The 27,037-nt window shown below is 37.4% G+C and overlaps 1 protein-coding gene across 3 annotated transcripts in view; it reads right to left on the bottom strand.

The window, feature by feature from the left end:
• Positions 1 to 27,037, bottom strand: part of LOC150078996 (kinesin-like protein KIF21A) — a 755,520-nt gene that overhangs the window by 183,941 nt on the left and 544,542 nt on the right. For all 3 annotated transcript variants that reach the window (XM_090383539.1, XM_090383541.1, XM_090383540.1), the window contains one exon: positions 3,559 to 3,607. In XM_090383539.1, the coding sequence (XP_090239665.1) occupies positions 3,559 to 3,607 (49 nt within the window). The remainder of the gene's footprint in view (positions 1 to 3,558; positions 3,608 to 27,037) is intronic.

Raw genomic sequence — 27,037 nt, 5'->3', positions numbered from 1 at the left:
ACTAAGAGATTTTCTTAAAACTGCTAATTGGAACTACTTGGGTACATTTTGACTGTGCTGTTCACTATTTCAAATTGTCCATGTTGTTAATACATGAACAATTGGAAATATTTGTCACCTAACAAAAATTCCAAATTCATTCAAAATTTGGACCAATGTTCACAAACTGCAATGTTCACAAACTCCTGACCAATGTTCACAAACTGCAAACAGTTTGTGAACATTGGTCAGGAGGAAAAAGTATGGATTACATGTGCCTTGATGGATTTCTGAATTAACATCTTGTGTAAGAAGTTTATAGAAGTACGAGAAATGTGAACATAAATGCACTAGATTTGATGCATAGAGATCCAGACTTAAGGATTTACAGTAATATACCAAACACTACCAAAAAAAAATCAAGGGAACAGTGAGAGGTTGATTACACAACATTTTCTGAGTAGTATATAATTTTTTTCTTTTCAGCCTGCTGTTTGAATCAAGAAACACGAGGAATAGGAGGCCATGGCAGATAGCTTTTCTAAGGTGCGATGCCTCGTCCATTCGGTGTTGTGATCAGAGTTGAAGTAAAGTTTTCCCAGCAATCTGCCTAATTTTTCTAAATATCAGTGAATATCACTATATCTATTTATTGAGGATGCACATCATATCCAAGACTTTTTTGACTTATCTACTTGATACTGCAAGCTACTGTCTTTGCATGTTTATATCTGCTGTATAACAGTTGTTATTCCACCAAGACCTTTACTGCATATAATTTTTAACTTTCATTTTTGAAATAGCCTCTTTTGCTGTACTGGTAAATTTGTCTGTTACATATGCAGCTGCACTATCTGTTTTCTTTTAATATGACACGACTCTTATACTTTTGCCGTTTTGTTGCTATAAAGTCCAGTGGGCAGATATCAGTGCACTCCCTTGTTATTAAATTACATATGATTGGATAGTGTTCACTATTATAAAGATCATTCTTAGTTGATGATGGTGAGGAGATAATGATATCAATTACTGCGCACATTGCTGTGGGCAGGTGAATGCAAGAGTGTGTGTGTATACCTGTATTCAAGAGTTAAGTTATGTTTATCAATAAGTTTCTCATGTGTCCTCTTTTGTCCTGCTGCTAAGATCCACATAGTGGGTATTGCTGCTAAGATCCATATAGTGGGTATCCACATAATGGGCCTGCCCATTAAAATCCTCCAAATGCAAACTGGAGGAGGAAGTTGGATGAAGAGATTTTTTTTTTCTTTTTTGTTTTGTTTTGTTGTTGGCGCATCAGCTCTGTGGCCATAATGCACCTCCCAAAGTTTTTTGCATTTTGTACTCTGATCCAAGCCCGAGGCAGGATTCGAACCCGCAACATTTGGGTTGCCAGGCAGGCACTTTACCCACATAAAACTGTTTACTCCCATCAGCCCTGGAGAGACTGTTGAATACATCAATGTCTTAATCCTTCAGAAAATCCAGAACACTGAGGCCTTCCTCTCCAGTTTCGGACTTCACGTCAATCCTGAGAAGTCAAAACAGTTGACTTTCTCGATCAAATGGAGCCCAACAATAGTGCAACCCATTTTAAGAGGATCCGCGATTTCTGCCGTCCAACAACATACAGATCTGGGCATTATTTTTGATCAAAAGCTCTCCTTTGTACCGCACATAGACCACCTGCAAATAAAGTTCTGTAGACTCCGGTGGATGACTAAACAACAACTTATGCACATCCATTACCAGGCTAGGCTGTTGGGTGCAGTTATATTAAACATAAAACATGAATTTATCCAGTCACACTCTATGGCGCCGAAGTCTGGACTTCAATGCTACGACCCATCTTAGACAGATTTTCGTGGGGAAATTCTGGCTATTGAAGTGGGCCATATGGAAATTGCAACTTCCAATTTGAACACGGGAGTGATGGATCCATGGCAGTGATAGACAGGTCCTTGGAAGCAGGTTCTAATATCCTGTGATGTGATGTGATTCTGGGAAGGAAGTCGACCGAGTACTTTCTGCCTATATTCCTCATAGACTGCGAACTTGTAGAGGTCGCCATCCAAGGAGTGTATATCCTGCAGCATTTGCACGAGTAAGAATCGATCAGATAACTTTAACTGGTTTGGAATGGCCTGAAGGACTGAATTAGCCCTAAAGCTTGGGACCAGGATCTTCCATCCATAGTTAGCCCAGAAATCTGGTACTGAAATAATGCCAACCATCATTTTGATGGCGAAGACGAGTCATCTCTCATGAATGATGGCAGCAGTTCTCAGCATCAGATGTCTTCCTGCCATCATTCATGAGAGAAGACTCGTCTTCGCCATCAAAATGATGGTTGGCATTATTTCAGTACCAGATTTCTGGGCTAACTGTGGATGGAGGATCCTGGTCCCAAGCCTTAGGGCTAATTCAATCCTTCAGGCCATTCCAAACCAGTTAAAGTTATCTGATCGATTCTTACTCATGCAAATGCTGCAGGACATACACTCCTTGGATGGCGACCTCTACAAGTTCGCAGTCTATAAGGAATATAGGCAGAAAGTACTCGGTTGACTTCCTTCCCAGAATCACATCACAGGATATTAGAACCTGCTCCCAAGGACCTGTCTATCACTGCCATGGATCCATCACTCCAGTGTTCAAACCTTTTTGGAGTCATAATGCTGTTTTTTTTTTTTTCCCCATCTTTGTTTATTATGTTGTGTAATTTCTTTTATGTAAACCCCTGGCTTGTAGCCGTGATGGAAGTTGTATACAGCAATGTGCTTTCTGTATATAATAAAGAGTTCTTCTTCTTCTAACTTAACCTGCTATAAACACCATGCTTTAGCACTAACTCATATATAGTTTAAGAATTTATATGCAGTTTGAAGCCTTGTGCTCTAAAGATTTTTTGTTTCAACTATACATTTTTTGGCATCTCATTGTGTGAAATAAATTCACAACTGGGTTTTCAGCTTCTTTACCACAGGGTAATAGTAACAGTGGCATGTGAGGGAACCTAATCATTGAGGTGGTGCCCATTAGCCCTGAAATGGCCATCTGGATGGAGTCGCCCACTGAGAAGTGTTACTTCTTTAAAGTACAAAAGATAAAAAACTTTTTGTTAAGGGTTTCACAATATGAGATATAATGTATTGATGCCCTTAATCATAGAACTTCGGTTGGTTCAACTGCTATAGATTGATGCTTGAGTACCAACTTATATGTAATTGAATTTATCTGTGGTTTGAAGCATTCTGCTCTAAGTATTTTTTTTTAGTTTGGCACTGCAAAGTAGAATTTTGAAACATCTAATTTTTTTATCAGAATTAAAAGATAATTAAAATGCTTTATTTCCAGGTTATATTACTTAATCATGATTGTGACCATTAAATTTAAAATAAATCCCATATCTGAAAGAGCACCTTCAGTAAACATATTTTATTGACAATATTAATCTAAATAGTAAGCCAATATAAATATATAAATAAATATATAAATGAAATAATATCTTATTTTTATCATTATAAATTAATAAACACAGATTAACATTAAGTCATTTAATAATTACGAAAAACTTACTTTTCATTTGGAGGTAACAACTTTGATGAATTTTGGTTTTCAGCTTCATCTGTGAATTAATTAAAACAATAAACAACACAGAATAAAGAAATAATGATTTAGCTAAAAGCATGTATCTCATTAAAGAGAGAGCAATTATCCTGTCTAATCTGAGAAACTACTACCGTTTTAAATTAGATTTGCTTTACTACAAATGTATTTTAAATCTTACTGTTGGAAAACTAGATATTTTTTAAGAATGTATGATTTAAAATTCCATAAAAAACAATATTTCAATGCATGGCAAACAGATAAAATATTTACTTACACAAGTTACAATATTTAAAGTTTAGAACAGGATTCCTTGGCAGATCTTGTTCTCAGGTGGAAAACAGATGGAACAAATATATAGGAGGAACCCTAATGTGAGAGATGAATTGCTATTGCCTCTATCTTATGGTTAGACCTAAACATGGCAACTCCTTGAGAAGGGCCATTCCCAATTTTGTCCTTTTGAATAATTGCACAGTTATGCAAGTAAGGGCTCTCATTTGCCTTTAAATATATCTCCTAAGCAAAAGCAAGTTAGCACATGCTCAGGTAGGGGCACCGACATATCCAGGTATTACTGTAGGGGGGGGGGAGAACGCGACCAGGTTTTTGAGTGTTTTTTTTTTTTTTTTTCTTTGGATAGACCTAGGAACAATTATATGTATACATTTACATGCATTATTGGGGGGTCTATGCCCCCTCTGCCCACCCCTGAAGTGATGCCCACCCCTCAATGCCCTCCTGGGTAGGAGAGCACTGAGGTCATCACTTTTTCTAATAGGTAAAACTGTTTTAACAGGGATGGGATACAATTAAACAGAAAAGGGAGAGAAAAATTATATGCAGACACTATCAAGACAGTGCTAGGTGGGCAAGAAATTGCTAGCTGATGGTTGAGGATACAAGGACTAATAGATTAATAGCAGACACTGGAAGAGGTGTAAGTGATCCTTACACTGCTTTTGTTGGAAGATGTAGCAGCCTGGAAAATGAGATGTCAGGAATTTCAAGGCATGTTGGGATTCTTCATGGAACAAATAAATAATTAGAATGAGATACTATGAGTAAAAAAAGGGTGCATGTACATCAAAGCTAGGAGCATAGTAAATTTATTTTATGAATTTGAAGTATTTGCCAAATCACAAATGTAAACATTGTGAAAATATCAGACACAGTGTCACTCAAATAAGATATGCAGAATTTAAATGGGGGAGGGGGGATGGCAATGTGTAGATAAACGACAAACATGACATGGGGTTATACTCTTAGATAGGAAGCATATAAAATATAAGGTAGTGTACTGTGTTCATAAGGCAGGCCAATGCAATTTTCAGTCAGTTTGATGTGACATAAACACTGGGAAAAAAAATGTGATTAGGAATGTGTTGTAGACCTAAAGACTGCAATGAGTATAATGAACAATTGCACAGACAAAAAGAGTTAGACAGTAAATTGGATTGTTTTGGAATGGGGACTAAATTTGCAGATACTGAGATACTGAAAGTACTTTGTGGGTTGGTCACTCACACAGCAGCAAGACTTTTGCGGATTAATGTTTTCTACACCAACGTGTGAGAAAAGCAATGAGACAAAGAAATACTCGTCATCTGATTATTGGTAGTGGCAAATGATACAAGATTATAAGCTTAGAGAACAAACATGAGCAAAAAAAAAAAATCTCCCCACCTCACCCATCAATCATACTCCATGAATTTACCTAGCTCTTCCTTGAATTGATTCAAACTACCTACTTCCACAACAGCAAATGAAAGTTTGTTCCAACAATCAACCACACTAGCTGAAGGCAAACTTCCTTCCTATTTGAATTTATGCCCCTTCAAGTGTATAGTCTCAGAGAGGAAGAATAACGTCAATATTGAGCTTCCTCAATCCATTCAAGACCTTAAACACCTCAGTCAGATCTCCTTGCAGATGCCTAGTCTCCAGACACTGCAATTTAAAGCCCTTCACAGTAAGAGCACCCTTTTGTTCCCTTCGTTGTTTGTTATTTGGTTTTTAGGAGCATTAGCAACTAAGGCCATATTGCTCCGGGATATGCGGTGGTCATTTCGTGACCTTTCCGCATCCTCCGTATTTGGTGGTGACGGGCTCGAACCCCGGTCTAATCAAGAAGCGTGTGCTACGCACTGCTGCTCCTTCCCACCTGGCTACGGAGGCGCCTTGTTCCCTTCATCAATATCACTGCTGTTATCTGCATCTGTTCCAGCAGTTCTACACCCTTCTTAAAATAAGATCTCCATACCAGTATGCAGTACCCAATATTTGGCCAGACCATTACCTTATACAATGGGATAATCATCTCCTTACCCTGCTAGAAAAATTTTTGTATATCATTGACAAAACCTAATGAACTATTCTGGCAGGAATGCTCAGAGAACTCCATATCTGAAAGCACAATTACCCTCCGGTCTTTTTAATTTGCCATTATGAGTGTAGTACCACAAGTTTGGTATAATCTGAGATTACTGCTACCTATATGCAGTGCCATATATTTATCAATGTTAAACTTCAAAAGTGCCATTTCTCAGCCCATTGGCCTAATTTTTCGATATCCTGTGGCAGTAGCTTACCTTGATTGCTGTCATTAATCACCCTACCAACCTCTGTATCGTCGACAAACTTGGACATTGAGCCCAGTGGCAGTTAAGGTATGGGCTAGCAGGGTGCTTGCCTGGGGTGCCAAAAACAGAAGAACAATGAGGCAAAAAATTATATATATCCTTAGTAAAGGCCACCGAAAAACCTTTCTGCCAGGGCGCTGTGTGTGGGGGTTTTATACTTTTCTTTTATTATATTCTATTATATTACCTTCCCTGGAAATCTTCTCTAGATTTTTAGGCACCCTCACACCCTCCAAGGCCCACTTTTTGCCACCTGACTACTATATACTGTATATCTAACGGAAGATTCTCAGGTTCATGAGGGTAATTCCTTCACTTCCCCCTTAATCAGTTTCCAGGATTCTCTTGCCAAATTGTGGGAGAGCAAATTTTAACTAAGCTAGCCAGGCGTGTGTTACTCAGAATAATAAGACTCGAAGTGAAAATAAAACATCAAATTTATTACATATATATATATATATATATATATACTGTATACATACAACTGAACCAGATATATAATCATGACATACAAGGTTAAATCAGAGATACCTTGAATATATTAGTTTTATTTTCATTCTTCTTGTCTTATTTCCTAATTAACTCCTAACACTCATACATTCATTTATCCCTTTTTCTTTACTCCTGGATACAATAATGTTTCACATAGTAATATTCAAAATGCTACATTCATCATTCAACTCTTATTCTCGCTACACTGTTCTACACTCTTACTCATTCCTTTGTTTCCCTTGCATTATACACTAATCCCCTTCTAATATAATAAACTCCGTTAATATATCTACAGCAGAGATAATTTATCTTTCAAACTTTACTTTCTAGTACTAGCCCCTTTTCATTAATTACACTTCTATTTTATACTATGTATAAATATAGTGCAAGCATATCAGAAATCCTTCTATTTTACTAACGGCCCTTCTTGTTAACTTAGAATATATTTAATATATATTCAAGCAGGTGTATACATCTGGAAGCAGGTGTATAGCAATACACCTGCTTCCAGAGGTGTATTGCTAAAAAAAAATACTACCGGAATGATCATTGATTAACTACAAATAGTTACCTATGCTTTTTTCATTTGCAAAAATAAATAAGTCAAAAGATTAGAATATTTGTTTAGAATTTATTTATAACTATTAAATAAAAATTTCAAAAGTAAAAACCAAAGGCAAAAAATTTAAAAAATCAGAAAAGAAAAAAAAAAAAAAAAAAACAAAAACTCCAAAATAATATAAAATATAAAAAATACAGTTCAGAAGAATCATAGAAATTCCCATACAGGATCAATTGCGTATTCTTGTGTGACTGCCCTTTTTGTTTGTTGGTCAACAGCAGAACGATAAGACCACAACTAAGTTCGGACATAAAAATTTAGATTCCATAATTCTAATGGTGGATCATGTAGTTTACAGGATCTTTTCTCAGTTAATATTAAATTCATACTGCTGAAGCCAAAATTATAGCTCGCATTCAGAAGAACTGCAAGCTATACTTTTGGAATAAGTTTTTAAATGTTCCAAATCTGTGGGAACACTACGACCACCATTAGCTAAATAATCCCTGTAGGCATTCAAACATTTTGTGAAAGATAAATTAAAACGTTTACAGAGAGAGAGAGATTCTATTTCATTTTCTCCAAATCCAAGATCAATTTCGAATGAACATTCGCTTGGTTCAAGAATTCGCAACTCTTTCATATCTGAAGTTGAAATTCCTTCAGTAAATTCAGTAGAATCTGTACTCAGCCTATATATAATGCTCAGCCTATGCTTCATATTATTAATAATATTGTTTAAAAATTGATTTCTATGAATTAATGTTAATTTATTATTGTTTGTCCGTTAATGTTACTGAAAATAACTGCATTTTTTCAATAGCATCTGACGCTTCTAACAACTTTTTTTTCCTTTTTGAGGATCTTTTAAAATTCCAAGTAACGAATCAATTTGTCTGCATATAGTATTAGTATTAGTAATGGCCGCATGGTGCAAGAAAGCCTATGGCTTATGCTGCACCAGCCAGAAAAAAAAAAAAAAAAAAATCCGAACAAAACAATGATAAAAACAAAAAAAAATAAAAAAATAAAAATCAATAATAATAATTAATAAAAAAAAAAAGGAAATTAAACCTATCATCCTATGCGCTTCCCTTACCCGAAAGTACTATCCAGATGACCTTTGAATTTCCCCAAACTGTCGGCCTCTACCACTCATGAAGGCAACTTATTCCAGTAATTTATAACTCGCTGGCTAAACTAAAACTTCCTGCAGTCCAATCTAAACATTTCCCCCCGTAACTTGAATTTATTTCCCCTAGTTCTAGCATCATTTATAATCTTGAAAATTTTGTCCTCATTCATTTTACTGATGCCTCTCAGAGCCTTAAACACCTCAATCAAATCTCCTCTAAGGTGTCTAGTTTCCAAACTCTGCAACCCACATATTCGAAGTCTTTCTTCATAAGGACGCCCTTTTGCCGATCTCACCAGGCAAGTTACCCGTCTTTGCGCCCTTTCAAGAAGCTCGATGTCTTTCCTTAGGTGTGGTCTCCATACTTGAACACAGTATTCCAAGTGTGGTCTAACATAAGCCTTATATAATGGGATTATCACGTCCCTATCTCTACTTGCAAAAGTCCGATAGATCATTGATAGGACACCATGGGCCTTCCTTGCAACCTGTTTACAATGCTCAGAGAATTTCATGTCTGACCATATCGTAACACCCAAGTCCCTTTCCTCCAGTACTGGGTTTAGTTGAACACCACCAAGTGAATAAGTTATTTTGGGATTACTGTTTCCCAGGTGTAATACCTTAAACTTTGTTGGATTAAAGCACAGCTGCCATTTTTCTGACCATTCCTGAAGTCTATCTAGGTCTCTCTGAAGAAGCTCAGCTTGACAGTGATCATTAACTACTCTACCAATTTTAACATCATCTGCAAATTTAGACTTCACGCCCTCTATCCCTTCATCAATGTCGTTTATGAAAATTAAAAACAACAGTGGTCCTAATACTGATCCTTGGGGAACCCCACTTCTTACATCAACCCAATCTGAGAAATAGTCATTTATCACAACCCTCTGCCTCCTGCCCTGAAGCCATCCTTCTATCCATCTAAGGATTTTCCCAGTGATTCCAACCTCATGTGGGACTGAGTCAAAAGCTTTGCTGAAATCTAAATAAACAATGTCGAAATTATTCCCAAAATCCAGCTCGTGAGTGACCCTTTCGAAATAGCGAACCAGATTTGTTAAACATGATTTTCCCTTTACAAAACCATGCTGAGTATCCTTGAGAATTTCAATTCAATCCAAATGATCCTGAATTCCACCCCTGATCATTGCCTCCATGATTTTCCCTACTACTGAAGTCAGACTGACAGGTCGATAATTTCCAACTTCACTTTTAGAGCCACCCTTATGTATGGGAGATACATTTGCACTTTTCCAATCCAAGGGAATCTCCCCAGAGTCTAGTGATGCTCGCATAATTAGCCTCAATGGTTCAATGCACTCGCTTGCCACCTCTCTTAAGATTATAGGGTATATTCCATCAACTCCAGGAGCCTTACTGGTCTGTAGGCTCGATAGTTTTTTCATTAAATAATCTTGCGAAATTTCAATATCATTAATTATATATTTTTTAACTTCGCTCCCACAATTTCCCATTGCCACAAAAGGTTTTTCTTCTGTAAATGTCGATGCAAAATAACTGTTGAGTTCATCTGCAACGGCAGCTGGCGTATTTAATACTATCCCCTTTCCCTTACGTAAAGGTCCGATCTGGTTTGTCCTGCTCTTCTTGGCATTTATATATGTGAAGAATTCTTTAACCCTCCCCTCTTTGCTCTGTTTGCTAGTGATTTCTCATAAACTGCCTTTGCCTGTCGAACCTTTTCTGTGGCTCTATTACACATCACCTTGTAACTGTCATAGGCTTCAGTACTTTTTATTGCTCTGTAACCTTTCCATGCCACCTTTTTCTGCTCAAGTAATGTGGCAACTCCACTATTCATCCAACTTGGAACCCTCCTCGTGGAGTATTTTTTTAATGGTATATATGCATTCAAGGCACCTGTGATTAATGTTTTAAAAGCGTACCACAGTTCAAATGTATTCATTTTCTGTACGATATCTACCCAGTTAATAGAGGCCATGTAGTACTTTAAGGCATAGTAATTTCCTTTTCTGAAATTAAAACCCATTCCTTTGCCTTTTACTTCTGCTACCTCTCTCGTCATCATCCACTGTAGAACTCCGTGATCACTTCCTGCTACTGGTTCCTCTACTGTCAGCCCTGTTATGTCATCTGATTCATGTGTATGATGAGGTCTAGGATATTCTTTTCTCTAGTACTTTCCCTGACATGTTGACACAAATAACAGTCATCTAGTTCATTTAAAAATTTTATTCCCCATGTTGAGTTTCCTTCCCATTTGCTCCAATCAATTAGAGGCAAATTGAAATCACCCATAATAAGGCATTGATGCTTACTTGCCCATTCCATTTGCATGTAGAGGCTTTTGTCATAATCTTCACAATCACCTGGTCTGTAGATTACTCCTACTCGCATTATACCTTTGTTTCCAACTATCTCACACCATAGACTCTATACTAGCATGTGAAATGTCTGAATCCGAGAAAGCTATCGTCGCACTCAGGCTGCTTCTGATAAGAAGCATTACCCCACCACCCCTTCTATCTACCCTATCCTTCCTAAATACATTATACAAGCCGTGCTTAAACGCATCATCCCCAATTTCCAGGTGGCATCACATCTCTGTAAGCCCTATTATGTCCGCGTTACTGGTTTTAACCAGCAGTTCCAATTCGCTCATTTTATTGACGACACTTCTAACGTTACTGTATAAACAATTAAGATTTACTGTTCTTGTATATTTAACAACCCTAACACAACCCTTGAAGTTTTTTAGGCTCTCTTCCCTGATATTAGCTACCTGCTCACGTGAAACGTTTCTGCCCCCAAGAACATCTAGATAATACGTCCAGTTGGGGTAACAGATAAGAACTCTTAAGGTACGTGCAAGAGTTACTTTGACCAATATTATCAGATAAACGCGTGTCAGCATTACCCACATCTCCCTTAACTAGCAGTTTCCCTGAACCTTTAAGGTATCCTCAATAATACTGGCAAAGACTTTTGAACCACCTTTGTTTAAGTGTATCCCGTCTCTACAAAACAAATTCCTTCTACCTACAAGTGTGGGCCATGCTGATAGAAATTTCCCCTTAAAGCCTTGCAGATTTGGCGCCTCCGTAGCCAGGTGGGAAGGAGCAGCAGTGCGTAGCACACGCTTCTTGATTAGACCGGGGTTCGAGCCCGTCACCACCAAATACGGAGGATGTGGAAAGGTCAGGATGTGGAAATGACCACCGCATATTCCCGGAGCAATATGGGCTTAGTTGCTAATGCTCCTAAAAACCAAATAAACAACAATAAACAACAACCTTGCAGATTCCTTCAAGTCTTGAGTTAATCCACAAGGCTCTTAACATATAATCCCTCCTATCGTGTCTGGGCAGAATTGCAGACACATAGACATTGTGGCCTAGCTCGCGGCATTTCCTCAGCATGGTCCTGTATTTTTCCAACAAATCGTCAGATCGTGTACGTTTAATATCATTAGTCCCCACATGAATAATAATATTCTCTTTACCCCCTTTAAAATCTGACAATCTTTTGGTGACATCATCAATAGTTGCTCCCGGCAGACATACCCTGGTTCTACTCCACCTATTCTTATTACAAAAAATATTCCCTGTTTCCCTGACAATGGAGTCTCCTAATAAAACAATGTCCTTTTTAACCAGAGTAGTTCGCACTTGGTTTTTCTGTTTTGAGGCTCGAATTGGGTGTGCATCACTTGGTAAATTGCTGGAGTCTTGAGACCCTGACGAGCTCCCAGATGTATTAATCTTGAGGGCAAGCACCCGTTTTTTCAGGGACTCAAATTGTTCCATCAGTGCACCAAATTATAATTTAAGATCGGTGCACTCCTTACATCGATCACAAAAAAAAGAATCCCCAGGTGAGGTAGGATTAGTCACCAGGTCGGCCTTGGAAAACATTCCACAGGTTCCACAACGGATTAAATCATTACTCACCCGTAAATCACCATCGGCTATTTCCGTGTGAGTCACGATACCCTGTGACGTGTTTAAGGCAGATCTCGTAACTACCATTATAAAATTAAATAAATATCAATGAAAGTTAACTTTAAAAAATTATATATATATAATATTATTAAAATCAAACTGTTACAGGAAAACCTATGGCAAAATAATCCAATGATATCTAAATAAATCAAATATTTAAAAGCACTATCCAAAAGTAAACCACTTAACTGAGGAGTCCTGACTAAGCGCATCCGCTCACCTCGAATGCCAACGCTGAACTATACTATTGTCGTATCTCTTTTTAGCAATGACTCTGAAAGAATCAATAGCTCAAACAATACATCGTACATAAGGGCTAAATTTAGAACAAACTGTTTGGATGAAATCTTTTATATAATCCATTAAACATGGATTATTCAGTTTTGTTTCATTGTTATCTTTTCAAAATGATGGCATAAAGATGTAAACATTTGCCAAACTGCCGATATAGTCCTAAAAGAGCTGGCCACCCACCTTACATTAAATACCCGTCCAATCCTTTTAATTTCTTTGCCGATGCTGGTAGTGCATGCTTCTATTTCTCTCTGGTTTTTTGGAGATTGACTGTACAAACTGTACAGCTTGTCCATAAATATTTGAAAATGGTTAATTCCATGAACTTCTGATATTGCATCTCCAACTGATAACTCAAGCCAATGGCTTAAACAATGCCATATGATCAAATTTGGATATTTTTCTAATAGATTTTCCAGGTTTTCCACCCAACATAAAACTTGCCCCATTGCTCGTAAAGGAAAATAAATAATGTTTTAAATAATTGTCATCAAATCCGTACTTTTCAAGACATTTTAAGAGACACAATCTGTTATTGTGTAAACTGCTTGATCTGGCAATTAGATTAAATCAAAAAAACAAGTAATGTGGATGTTTCATTTTATTAGTTTTACGTTTTAAATAAATAATTAGAGTAGATTTTTTGCTTAGAGTGGCAGATTCATCATTGAGAATTGATAAGTTTATACGTTGTCCACAATTTGTTGGCACAATTTTAATTTCATTTGCCTTGCGACATGCTGTATTATATTAGTAGCACTTAATCTTGAATGCAAACCGTGAGCAATTACAGTGCCATTCAATTCTTGAAGTTGTAACAACTCAAAATGGTCAGAATATGGTCAATCATGTTTTGCAATATAATATGCAGTTCTAAAAACCTTACAGGTGCTAGAAATTTTGGAGTCATTCATTTGATCAATTACCACTTCTAAATGCTGTTCATTTGCAGCTTGAAAGTTTTTTCAGCCTGTATATGTGAAGTACTTTTTGAATGTTCATAAATTTTTTTACACAAAGATGTCAATTGTGCACTTCTATCTTTGCCATAAGATGATACCACTACCAAACTCTATTCCTCTGAAATGCTAACTGCCTGCATTTTAGACGGCCCTAATTTTTTTATAGCAGCACATGTCAAACATCCTAATTTTCCGGTGTCGCATGTAAGCCAAGGATATGCTTTTTTCTTCTCAGTCCACATGTTAACATTCCAAAGGTGGAGCCAATTCAATTTTAATTCTGTGTCACTGTTTCTCTCACCTTTAGATCTTGATGGAAAAGAAGAGGTCATATCATTATCATTTCCATATGTTTGTACATTTTCTTGCACAGTTTTCAGTTCTTATCAAGAAATCTATTTAATGTTGTTTGCTTGTGTTTTTTGCTCATTTTAATGAAAATTTCTTCTTTTAATTTTTAAATACTGAAATTATGTAAATTTAAATTTATATATTTAATCCTGTAAAAATTAATTTTTACCTTAGAATAAACAGTAATAAATAAATTAATTAATCTAAATTAGTAGAGATCGGTGATAAACTCACATGTACATATTATATATATAATACATACATGAATGACAAAAAAAAAAAAAAAAAAAATTCTGTATCATTCTCCAGAAGACTATATGATCATGGCACATCGACTGTAAAGTAAAGGTAACCCCCGCTTAACGCTGATAATTCGTTCCGGAAAAACAGAGCGCTAAGTGGATCCACGCTAAGTGAGCGCTGCATTCCCATAAGGTAACATATGTATTTGTAAGTTGCGGTCGGTGCCATAGGATATTTCCTAAATTTTTTATATTTCCTTGAAAATAGTACGATGGCATTCGAGGTGAGCGGACGCGCTTAGACAGGGCTCCTCAGTTAAGTGGTTTACTTTTGGATAGTGCTTTTAAATATTTGATTTATTTAGATATTGTTGGATTATTTTGTTATAGGTTTTCCTGTAACTGTTTGATTTTAATAATATTATAGATATAATTTTTTAAAGTTACTTTCATTGATATTTATTTAATTTTATAATGGTAGTTACGAGATCTGCCTTAAACACGTCACAGGGTATCGTGACTCACAGGGAAATAGCAGATGGCGATTTACTGGTGAGTCATGATTTAATCCGTTGTGGAACCTGTGGAATGTTTTCCAAGGTCGACCTGGTGACTAATCCTACCTCACCTGGGGATTCTTTTCTTTGTGATCGATGTAAGGAGTGCACCGATCTTAAATTACAATTTGGTGCACTGATGGAACAATTTGAGTCCCTGAAAAAACGAGTGCTTGCCCTCGAAAATAATGCTTCTGGGAGCTCGTCAGTGACTCAAAACTCCAGCAATCTACCAAGTGATGCACACCCGATTCGAGCCTCAAAACAGAAAAACCAAGTGCAAACTACTCTGGTTAAAAAGGACATTGTTTTATTAGGAGACTCCATTGTCAGGGAAACGGGGAATATTTTTTGTAATAAAGATAGGTGGAGCAGAACCAGGGTATGTCTGCCGGGAGCAACTATTGATGATGTCACCAACAGACTGTCAGATTTTAAAGGGGGTAAAGAAAATATTATTATTCATGTGGGGACAAACGATATTAAACGTACACGATCTGACGATTTGTTGGAAAAATACAGGACCATGCTGAGGAAATGTTGCGAGCTAGGCCATAATGTCTATGTGTCTGCAATTCTGCCCAGACACGATAGGAGGGATTATATGTTAAGAGCCTTGTGGATTAACTCAAGACTTGAAGGAATCTGCAAGGCTTTAGGGGGTAAATTTCTATCAGCATGGCCCACACTTGTAGGTAGTAGGAATTTGTTTTGTAGAGACGGGATACACTTAAACAAAGGTGGTGCAAACGTTTTTGCCAGTATTACTGAGGATACCTTAAAGGCTCAGGGAAACTGCTAGTTAGGGGGGGATGTGGGTAATACTGACACGCGTTTATCTGATAATATTGGTCAATGTAACTCTTGCACATACCTTAAGAGTTCTTATTTGTTACCCCAACTGGACGTATTATCTAGATGTTCTGGGGCCAAAGACGTTTCACGTGAGCGGGTAGCTAATATCAGGGAAGAGAGCCTAAAAAACTTCAAGGGTTGTGTTAGGGTTGTTAAATATACAAGAACAGTAAATCTTAATTGTTTATACAGTAACGTTAGAAGTGTCGTCAATAAAATGAGCGAATTCGAACTGCTGGTTAAAACAAGTAACGCGGACATAATAGGGCTTATAGAGACTTGGTGCCACCCGGAAATTGGGGATGATGAGTTTCAGTACGGCTTGTATAATGTATTTAGGAAGGATAGAGTAGATAGAAGGGGTGGTGGGGTAATGCTTCTTATCAGAAGCAGCCTGAGTGCGACGATAGCTTTCCCGGATTCAGACATTTCACATGCTAGTATAGAGTCTGTATGGTGTGAGATAGTTGGAAACAAAGGTACAATGCGAGTAGGAGTAATCTACAGACCAGGTGATTGTGAAGACTATGACAAAAGCCTCTACATGCAAATGGAATGGGCAAGTAAGCGTCAATGCCTTATTATGGGTGATTTCAATTTGCCTCTAATCGATTGTCGTAAATGGGAAGGAAACTCGACATGGGGAACAAAATTTTTAAATCAACTAGATGACTGTTATTTGTATCAACATGTCAGGGAAAGTACTAGAGAAAGGAATATCCTAGACCTCATCATCACACATGAATCAGATGACATAACAGGGCTGACAGTAGAGGAACCAGTAGCAGGAAGTGATCATGGAGTTCTACGGTGGATGATGACGAGAGAGGTAGCAGTAATTAAAGGCAAAGGAATGGGTTTTAATTTCAGAAAAGGAAATTACGATGCCTTAAGGTACTACATGGCCTCTATTAACTGGGTAGATATAACGCAGAGAATGAATACAATTGAACTGTGGTACGGTTTTAAAACATTAATCACAGATGCCTTGAATGCGTATATACCATTAAAAAATACTCCACGAGAAGGGTTCCAAGTTGGATGAATAGTGAAGTTGCCACATTACTTGAGCAGAAAAAGGTGGCATGGAAACATTACAGAGCAATAAAAAGTACTGAAGCCTATAACAGCTACAAGGTGATGTGTAATAGAGCCACAGAAAAGGTTCGACAGGCAAAGGCAGTTTATGAGAAATCACTAGCAAACAGAGCAAAGAGGGGGGATAAAGAATTCTTCACATATATAAATGCCATGAAGAGCAGGACAAACCAGATCGGACCTTTACGTAAGGGAAAGGGGATAGTATTAAATACACCAGCTGCCGTTGCAGATGAACTCAACAGTTATTTTGCATCGATATTTACAAATGAAAAGCCTTTTGTGGCAATGGGAAATTGTGGGAGCGAAGTTAAAAAATATGTAATTAATGATATTGAAATTTCGCAAGATTATTTAATGAAAAAACTTTCAAGCCTACAGACCAGTAAGGCTCCTGGAGTTGATGGAATATACCCTATAATCTTGAGAGAGGCGGCAAGCGAGTGCATTGAACCACTGAGGCTGGTTATGCGAGCATCACTAGACTCTGGGAAGATTCCCTTGGATTGGAAAAGTGCAAATGTATCTCCCATACATAAGGGTGGCTCTAAAAGTGAAGTGGGAAATTATCGACCTGTCAGTCTGACTTCAGTAGTAGGGAAAATCATGGAGGCAATGATCAAGGGTGGAATTCAGGATCATTTGGATCGAATTGAAATTCTCAAGGATACTCAGCATGGTTTTGTAAAGGGAAAATCATGTTTAACAAATCTGGTTCGCTATTTCGAAAGGGTCACTCACGAGCTGGATTTAAGGAATAATTTCGACATTGTTTATTTAGATTTCAGCAAAGCTTTTGACTCAGTCCCACATGAGCGGTTGCTTTATAAGCTGGAACAGGTTGGAATCACTGGGAAAATCCTTAGATGGATAGAAGGATGGCTTCAGGGCAGGAGGCAGAGGGTTGTGATAAATGGCTATTCCTCAGATTGGGTTGATGTAAGAAGTGGGGTTCCCCAAGGATCAGTATTAGGACCACTGTTGTTTTTAATTTTCATAAACGACATCGATGAAGGGATAGAGGGCGTGATGTCTAAATTTGCAGATGATGTTAAAATTGGTAGAGTAGTTAATGATCACTGTCAGGCTGAGCTTCTTCAGAGAGACCTACATAGACTTCAAGAATGGTCAGAAAAATGGCAGCTGTGCTTTAATCCAACAAAGTGTAAGGTATTACACCTGGGAAACAGTAATCCCAAAATAACTTATTCACTTGGTGGAGTTCAACTAAACCCAGTACTGGAGGAAAGGGACTTGGGTGTTACGATACGGTCAGACATGAAATTCTCTGATCATTGTAAACAGGTTGCAAGGAAGGCCCATGGTGTCCTATCGATGATCTATCGAACTTTTGCAAGTAGAGATAGGGACGTGATAATCCCATTATATAAGGCTTATGTTAGACCACACTTGGAATACTGTGTTCAAGTATGGAGACCGCACCTAAAGAAAGACATCGAGCTTCTTGAAAGGGTGCAAAGAAGGGTAACTCGCCTGGTGAGATCGGCAAAAGGGCGTCCTTATGAAGAAAGACTTCGAATATGTGGGTTGCAGAGTTTGGAAACTAGACACCTTAGAGGAGATTTGATTGAGGTGTTTAAGGCTCTGAGAGGCATCAGTAAAATGAATGAGGACAAAATTTTCAAGATTATAAATGATGCTAGAACTAGGGGACATAAATTCAAGTTACGGGGGGAAATGTTTAGATTGGACTGCAGGAAGTTTTATTTTAGCCAGCGAGTTATAAATTACTGGAATAAGTTGCCTTCATGGGTGGTAGAGGCCGACAGTTTGGGGAAATTCAAAGGTCATTTGGATAGTACTTTCGGGTAAGGGAAGCGCATAGGATGATAGGATTAATTTCCTTTTTATTTATTTTTATTTCATTTTATTATTTTTATTTATTTATTAATTATTATTATTTATTTAATTTTTGTTTTTATCATTGTTTTGTTTGGATTTTTTTTTTTTTTTTTTTTTTTTGGCTGGTGCAGCATAAGCCATAGGCTTTCTTGCACCATACGGCCGTTACTAATACTAATACTAATATCGATCAAAATATTTAATATTCAAATATTTGTACATATAAAATATTCTGCATTATATGCATATATAATTATGTGGTAACTACTTACGCATCAAAATTAAATTTAAAATTCCAATTAAAATCATGAATTTAATTGATCTAAATTGATTTAATTTAATTGATGAATTTAATCATGAAAAATGTGTCGATTTTGGGTTGAACTTTGGCCCTCTTCCAAATAAACTAAAAGGGGTATTAATTTTAAATCCCCCGCAGCGTTACCACCCAACAATAAAGTCAACCGATCCCTCCTCGCTTTGAAACCTGGCAGGTTTTTTTTTTTCCTTTCAATATGAAACTTCTTTTATGCATTTGTTTCCACAAAAGTCCTGCTTCATCTATGTTAAACTTGTTGAGAAGTATAACGCATAATACCCCTCTTCAATAATTGTAACAAGTTCTTTTTTGAAAGTTTCGGTTCCTTCATCTGCACTTGAGGCTTCTCCCTGGATTTTAAATTTATTCAACCAGCCATTACCAGTTTCCATATGGCCATTAATAATAATAATAATAATAATAATAAATGATTCCACATTTTTTTAGGTGAGTTTTCTTCAGATCATCATATTGGCTAATCTCTCTCTCTCTTTTATAATATTTAACTTAACTGAATTCTGCACTGGATATTATCTTCAATAAAATTAGTTAAAGTCTTTCCATTTCAATCCTAATAGTCGGCTAGCCCTAGTTGCTTGCAGTGGAACAGCTATCTTTCCCACTGCTAAAATTAATTCTTTTTTTTTTTATAATTGTTCTTACAGTTAAACTTGCAATTCCTAAATTATGGCACACATCTGCTTGTTGTTGACCGGAATTGATTCACTTCAAAACGTCTAATTTAATTTTCAAATTCAGTATTTTTCTTACATTTATAGTCTTCGTACTGCGCCCAGACATTGCTTTTTCATTCTTATCGGCTATTATTAACTCTTCAAAAATGTAACTGCGTTGGTTGCATTAATTATGATACAATGTTCAATAAACTGTCCATTACGCACAATGTCTAATACTGTACTGAGTGATGATTAGTCTTTGGATAAATGCATATAACGCAAATATTACAAGCAATATACTTGATAATTTATTAAAATGTTGATCTTGGAACTACATAAAAAGTCACTGTAATGCAATTAAATTAGCGTGCGAGAAAATTTCACTGAGCATGGGAAAATTTCTCAAGTCAGCCTGGGAAATGTTTTAATGCTGTTTTGCAATTCATTTTCAAGCTATCAACTTCGTCAAATGAAACTATTTCGTTAAATATGCCACAAGTGCAATAAAAGAGCGTTATAGTGATCTGTGACAGCGTTATAGTCAGATACGGGTTATAATATAAGAACAGCATTATAGCAAATCAGCGTAAAGCGAACCGCGTTATAACGGGGGCCTGCTGTAGTACTAGTAATGGAGGCATGGGTTGCAAGAAAGCAAACTTATGAGCTGATGTAGTATCAGCCAAAAAAACATAAAAATCACACAACCATTCACTCTAAATATTTGTCCAGTTCCTCCTTGAATTTATTTAAACTATCAACTTCCACAACGACAGATGGAAGTTTGTTCCAGCAATTAACTACACGCTGGTTAAAGACAAAGCTATCAACTTCGTCAAATGAAACGATTTCGTTAAATATGCCAAAGATGCAATCTGTAAAAGAGCGTTATAGTGATCTGTGACAGAGTTATAGTCAGATACGGGTTATAATATAAGAACAGTGTTATAGCGAATCAGCATAAAGCGAACCGTGTTATAACAGGGGGTCCTGCTATAACTGAATCAGACTTCAGACTCGGTTCATAGAAAAACCAGTTCTAGCATTCAGCTCAGGGCAAATCAAAATGCAGCACTCGCACGCATCACAGTATATCTCATTAGTTGGATCTCTTTATCTAACACGTTGTACTTTAGTAAGAAATGTTCAAGTTTCATTGCGAAATTTATATTTTTGTTTTTAAATAAATTTTTAAAGAAATCTATTAATTTTAAAGGTTAATATGAATATATATTTTATTAAATATATTTTTAGTAGCAATGGCTAGAACAGATATTATTTCTCCCTCTCCTTTGATTATGCCATTGTTTCTTAATATTAGCTTTATATTTAATGATTTTCTATTACATTTAGAAAAAAGTACCAGAACATTGTTCCAGCGTGTTCTGGCCCGAACACACCACTGCCTATTTCTATATTCTTCTCTTCTTCTCCAGGGAGGTTTCAGGCTTTCATCTTAGGCTCTTCAGGCTGTCCTCTAGGGCTTTGCTTTTTGGTTTCCTTCATTTGCTTTCTCCTGGCTTTGCTTCAGATAATTTTCCAGAACTCTTGGCTGCTTAGGTCTGCCAACCTTGATCTGATTTGACAAAACTCCTCCTTTGCTATGGATACCTCAGATGTATTTTTCTCAAAGAGGTTGTTACCTTTCCTGGTTCACTTAGCCATTTTTCATAACCTTTTGTTTCTCATACTTTCTCTCCCCTTTTCCTTGCTACTCTTACTGTCTCGGGCCCTTTTGCACTCGCTACATTTTTGCACTTTCCGACTTACTCTTTCCACTCTGTCTTTATGATGACTTTTTCAGCCACCTCTCCCTTCCATTCCACACTGACTACCTCCAACTTTTTCTCCGTTGTTTGAACTTCCTCCCACAGGACTCTCCACCAATCCAAAGAATTTTCACCTAACTATCCTCTCTTTTCTTTTTGTTAAAAAAAATTACTATAACTTTTCCCCATGTGCAAACCAAGCTTTTTTCCCGTAATTTTCTTGTTTATTTCCCGGGGCAGCATAAACCTTTTATGTTTGCTGATTTTCCCAAAGATAGCTGTTTTTGTGTTTTCAGATTTGCGAAATTTTGCCAACTTACTAAAATGTCCACCATAGTGACTCAGTCTTTTCCGACACAAACGCCTGGCCGTCGGGACTTATTTCCAGATGCATACATCAAACATTTCTTAATCACCTGTATTTCACTGTCCCATTGTTCTGATTCTAGTAAACCTTTCTCACCCATTTGCAAATGACTACTCCTTCCCTAGTATGGGCCACTGTCTTTGTTTTCTCTCAGTTCACCCCGTTTCCATACATCTGAATTTACTTCTCTTCCATTTGACTGCTATTCAATGTACACATCTATAGCCCGAAAGGATCACATCCGGTGAATATGAGCTTGGCACATCCAGGATCCTGATTCTTCTCTTTTTTGGCGATTCCTTTCTACTTCTGTCAATCTCTCTCTCTCTCTCTCTCTCTCTCTCTCAGGATAACTCAGGAATTTTTTTTGGCTGGTGCAGCATAAGCCTCAGGCTTCCTTGCACCTTATGGTTAATAATAATAATAATAACCACTAGGTGGCAGTGATCAGAGTGTACTAATGTGTGATTTACTTAAAGATATAATTACCATCAGGGGTAAAGGAAAGGGTTTTTGCTTTCGTAAAGGTGACAACAGTGGTCTCAGACAGTATTTAAATTCTATACAGTGGTACCAAATGATGATGTTACCAACAACAAATTCTAAGTGGGAAGCATTCAAGAAATTAATCGTGAAAGCTACTAGATGTTTCATACCTATTAAGAAATATTGTTCAGGGTTTAGGCCAAATGGTTGTCAAATGAACTAATGAGACTCGTGGCAGAGAAGAAAAATGCATACGATGCATATAAATTATCAGGTGACACAGAAGCCTATGGCAGATAGAAGCCAGTCTGTAAAGAAGTCACAAAGGAGATTAGGCAAGTGAAGGCGGATTACAAGAATTCTTTGGCAAAGGATGCTAAGAAAAACAGCAAGGATTTCTTTACTTAATGTTTTTCCAGAACAAATTATTAGCGTTAAGCAGGGGTCACCTGTATTTGTAAATCCAGTATTGGGGCTGATTAAGCTTTCATCAATATCGTTAATAAATCATCATATAACTCTACTCTGCATTTCGAAAAAAAATTCACTGATGTTTTCCCTCAGAAAAGTATTCTGAATCATTCTGTAATGCCGATTTAAAAAATGTTCTGTTTGTTTCTATCATGTCATATTTCTTCAAAAATCACAAAAAAAAAAAATTGATTTTTCACAAATTGTCATTAATTTTGGCAGAATTTGTACACTGAAATTATAACAAAATCCTACTCTTACCCGATTTTCATATTTAAATACATGTTGAAAACACCATTAAAAAGGGAAGTGTGGTAAAAAGTTCACTAAACACTCACCTCCTATATTAAAAACTGACCTATATAGGTCAAATTTTTGTTTCTTTTGATTTTCTTACAGATTCTTCTACTTGGCAGTCCCTCTCCAGCATCCAGCAACAGTCAGCCATCATTTTACTACCCCCAAGTACTTCATCTCCATGGCTTTAATATCCTGGTGAAAGTTCTGACCCTGTTTTTCACTAACACTTCCTGGATTTTCTGGGAAGTAGTCAATGTGGGAGTGTAAAAAATGTACCTTGACATTCATGTTGCAGTAAATTTAAACTAGTCTGAAATAAAGTCACAAAGGAGGTTACGGCAACCGAGGTAGATGAGAAATCTTTGGCAAAGGATGAAAAGCAAAATAGCAAAGACTTCTTTACTTAATTAAAAACTAGAAGGAAGTGGATGAACAACGTTGGTTCGCTTGACATCGATGGATTAATTGTTGATAATCCTGCTCAAATTGCTGACAAACTGAATAGGTATTTTGCATCTACATTGATACAGGAGGGATTCTTTATGGAAATGGATGCCAGAAGATTCTCAAATTCTAACAGATAGCTAAATTATTTTATGATAACTGAGAAGAATGGGGAATAGAAATAATCAAATATGAATATGAAAAAGGGGGAGGATGGCATTTTTACAATTATATTAAGGTAGACAGCAAAGGAAGCTAGTAAACACATAACCATAATTATGAAAGTATGTTTGGACTTAGAAAAGGTCTCTGTTGACTGTAGATGTGCAAAAGTATCGCCAATTCACAAGGGTGCAAAAGAGGGAATGAAAGGGTGATATGAGTAATTATGGACCTGTTCTTGGAGAAACAGTGGAGTCACTGGTTAGAGAAGTGATGCAGAACCTTCTACATAGGAGTGCAGTTATACTTCAGTCATAGCATGGGTTCTTAAGGTGAAATCTTATCTGATCAATTTCACTGGATACTATAATGTAGTGACAAAAGAACTGGATGCGAAAATTAACTTTGATATCATATAGTTGTACTTGTATTTTAGGAAAGCTATTGATATTGATGCACATTAGCATTAGCATTAGCATTAGTAGAGGCATTTGATGCAAGAAAGCAAGCTTATGCAGCATCAGCCAAAAAAAAAAAAAAAAAAAAAAAAACCCACTTCCACTTCACCCCTCCGTTCGTTCAAAATACCTGTCCAGCTGAGCCTTAAACTTATTTAGGCTATCAACCTCCACCACAAGGGATGGAAGTCTGTTCCACCAACCAACCACCCGCTGGCTAAAGGCAAATTTCCGCACGTCTATCCTACATCTGTCTTTCCTCAATTTGAATTTATGCCCTCTCAGGTGATTATTCTGAGCTAGAGGAAGAATCCCATCAGCATTGAGCATGCTTAAACCATTCAAGGCTTTATACACCTCTATCAGATCACCTCGCTGGTGCCTAGTCTCCAGACACTGTAATTTGCAAAACTTAAGCCGTTCTTCATAAGAGCACCCCTTTGTTCCATTCACTAATCTTGTTGCCCTTCTCTGTACTCGTTCCAGCAGCTCTACATCCTTCTTGAAATGAGGCCTCCAGACCTGTATACAGTACTCTAGGTGTGGCCTGACCATCGCCTTATACAATGGAATAATCACCTCCTTATCACTGCTGGAAAAATTCCTGTATATCATTGACAATACTCCATGAGCTACTCTTGCAGCCCGTCTGCACTGCTCAGAGAACTTCATATCTGCCTGCACAACCACCCCCAAGTCCCTTTCATTCTCTACCACTGTCAGTGTTGTACCACAGAGTTGATACGTTGCTCTGGGGTTGCTGTTTCCCATGTGTAGTACTTTACATTTGTCAATGTTAAACTTCATTTGCCACCTCTCAGCCCATCTGCTCAACCTTTCCAGATCCTGTTGCAGCAGCATAGTGTCAGTAGTGTCCTTGACAACCCTGCCAACCTTTGTATCGTCTGCAAACTTGGACATTAATCCCGATATACCATCATCAATATCATTTATAAATACAGAAAACAATAATGGACCCAACACTGAGCCCTGAGGGACTCCACTAATAACATCAGTCCACGATGAGCAGTGTCCATTGATTACCACTCTCTGTCTTCTCCCCCTCAACCACCCCTTTATCCATAGCAGTAATTTGCCTCCAATGTCACACTGCTCCAATTTGTGTAGCAGTCTTCCATGTGCAACAGTATCAAAAGCCTTTCTAAGATCCAAGTATATAATATCAAAGTTATTCCCTGCATCCAGTTCTTTTGTGACTGCATCATAGTATCCAATCAAGTTGGTCAGGCAAGACTTCCCCTTAACCAAACCATGCTGTGTCTGAGCTATAACTGAAGTCTTGTCTAAATGATCCTGCAGTGCTTCTTTAACCAGTGCCTCCATTAATTTTCCTGGAACAGAAGTTAAGCTCACAGGTCTATAATTACTTGTGTCAGCCTTTGATCCTCCTTTGTGAATTGGGGTCACATTTGCACATTTCCAGTCTATGGGTACCTCCCCTGAGTCCAAGGAAGCTCTCATAATTATGGCTAAGGGTTTGCTTACTTCCTTTGCTGCCTCCTTTAATATAACTGGATAGATCCCATCCACCCCGGGTGCCTTTCTTGTGTTTATCTTCAACAGTTTCTCCTCCACTTTACTCCCAGTTATTTCAAGATTCTGTAACTTACTGCTAGAGTTGAATACACCTCTGGCATTCCCCTCGCTGAATAACTCCTCATGTGTGAATGTCGATGCAAAATATTCATTTAGTTTGTTAGCTACCTGAGCAGGATCATCAACACTTGACCCATCAATATCAAGAGGACCAATCTGATTCATCCCTCTCCTTCTAGAGTTTACAGAAGTAAAGAACTCTTTGCTGTTTTTCTTTGCATCCCTTGCCAAGGATTTCTCGTAATCTGCCTTTGCCTGCCTAACCTCCTTTGTAACTTGGTTGCATATCAACTTGTATCTATCATAGGCTTCTGTGTCATGTGTTAATTTGTAAGTATCCCATGCATTTTTCTTCTCTGCCATATGCCTCATTAGTTCATCTGACATCCATTTTGGCCTAAACCTTGAACAATATTTCTTAGTTGGTATGTAAAGCCTAGTAGCTTCCAAGATAAGTTCTTTGAATGCTTCCCATTTTGAATTTGCTGTTGGTAACATCATCAGTTGGTCCCACTGTATAGAATTTAAATACTGTCTCAGTCCATCGTAGTCGCCTTTACGGAAGCAATAACCCTTCCCTTTACCCCTAATGGTAGTTACCTCTTTGAGTAAATCCCACTTCAGCACACTGTGATCACTGCCACCTAGTGGTTCATTTATCTGCAGATTCTTAATGCATGAAGAATCACTGCTGATAATCAAATCAAGAGTATTGCTCCCTCTAGTTGCCTCCCGAACATGCTGATGTAGAAAACAATCATCCAATAAATCCACAAAAGCCCTGCTAGTGTGTGAGTATCCAGCCCCCAAATTCCAGTCAATATCTGGGAAATTAAAATCTCCCATTATAAGACACTCTGATTTACTGGCCCATTCTATTTCCCTGTACAGTTCCTTATTATACTCATCAGAGTCATTAGGCCTATAGCACACTCCTACTCTCAATTTTGATCTCCCAATGTTTATGTCACACCAAACTGACTCCACACTGCACTGTCCAGCGATGTCGACTGGCTTCACTTCCTTGGTTTTTATGTGTTTCTTAACTAATAGCATAACACCTCCCCCCTTCCTATCCTGTCTATCCTTTCTGTAGACGTTGTACTCCCCAAATTGCAGTTCCGCATCCCTTATATCTGTGTGACACCACGTCTCTGATATCCCAACAATATCTGCCTTCGATGTTTTGAGCAATACCTCAAATTCATCAAATTTATTTACTAAACTCCTAGCATTGGTGTACACGCAAGTATACCTGCACCTGTTTCTATTCTTAGCTACCCTAACACAACCCATGTGTTTACTTGTACCACAATGGCTCCCAGCAGTCTCTGAAA

Source organism: Mastigoproctus giganteus, chromosome 10 (genome assembly GCF_048544385.1).
Source record: "Mastigoproctus giganteus isolate SK-2022 chromosome 10, ASM4854438v1, whole genome shotgun sequence".
Taxonomy (NCBI): domain Eukaryota; kingdom Metazoa; phylum Arthropoda; class Arachnida; order Uropygi; family Thelyphonidae; genus Mastigoproctus; species Mastigoproctus giganteus.
This window is presented reverse-complemented; position numbering and strand designations above follow the sequence as displayed.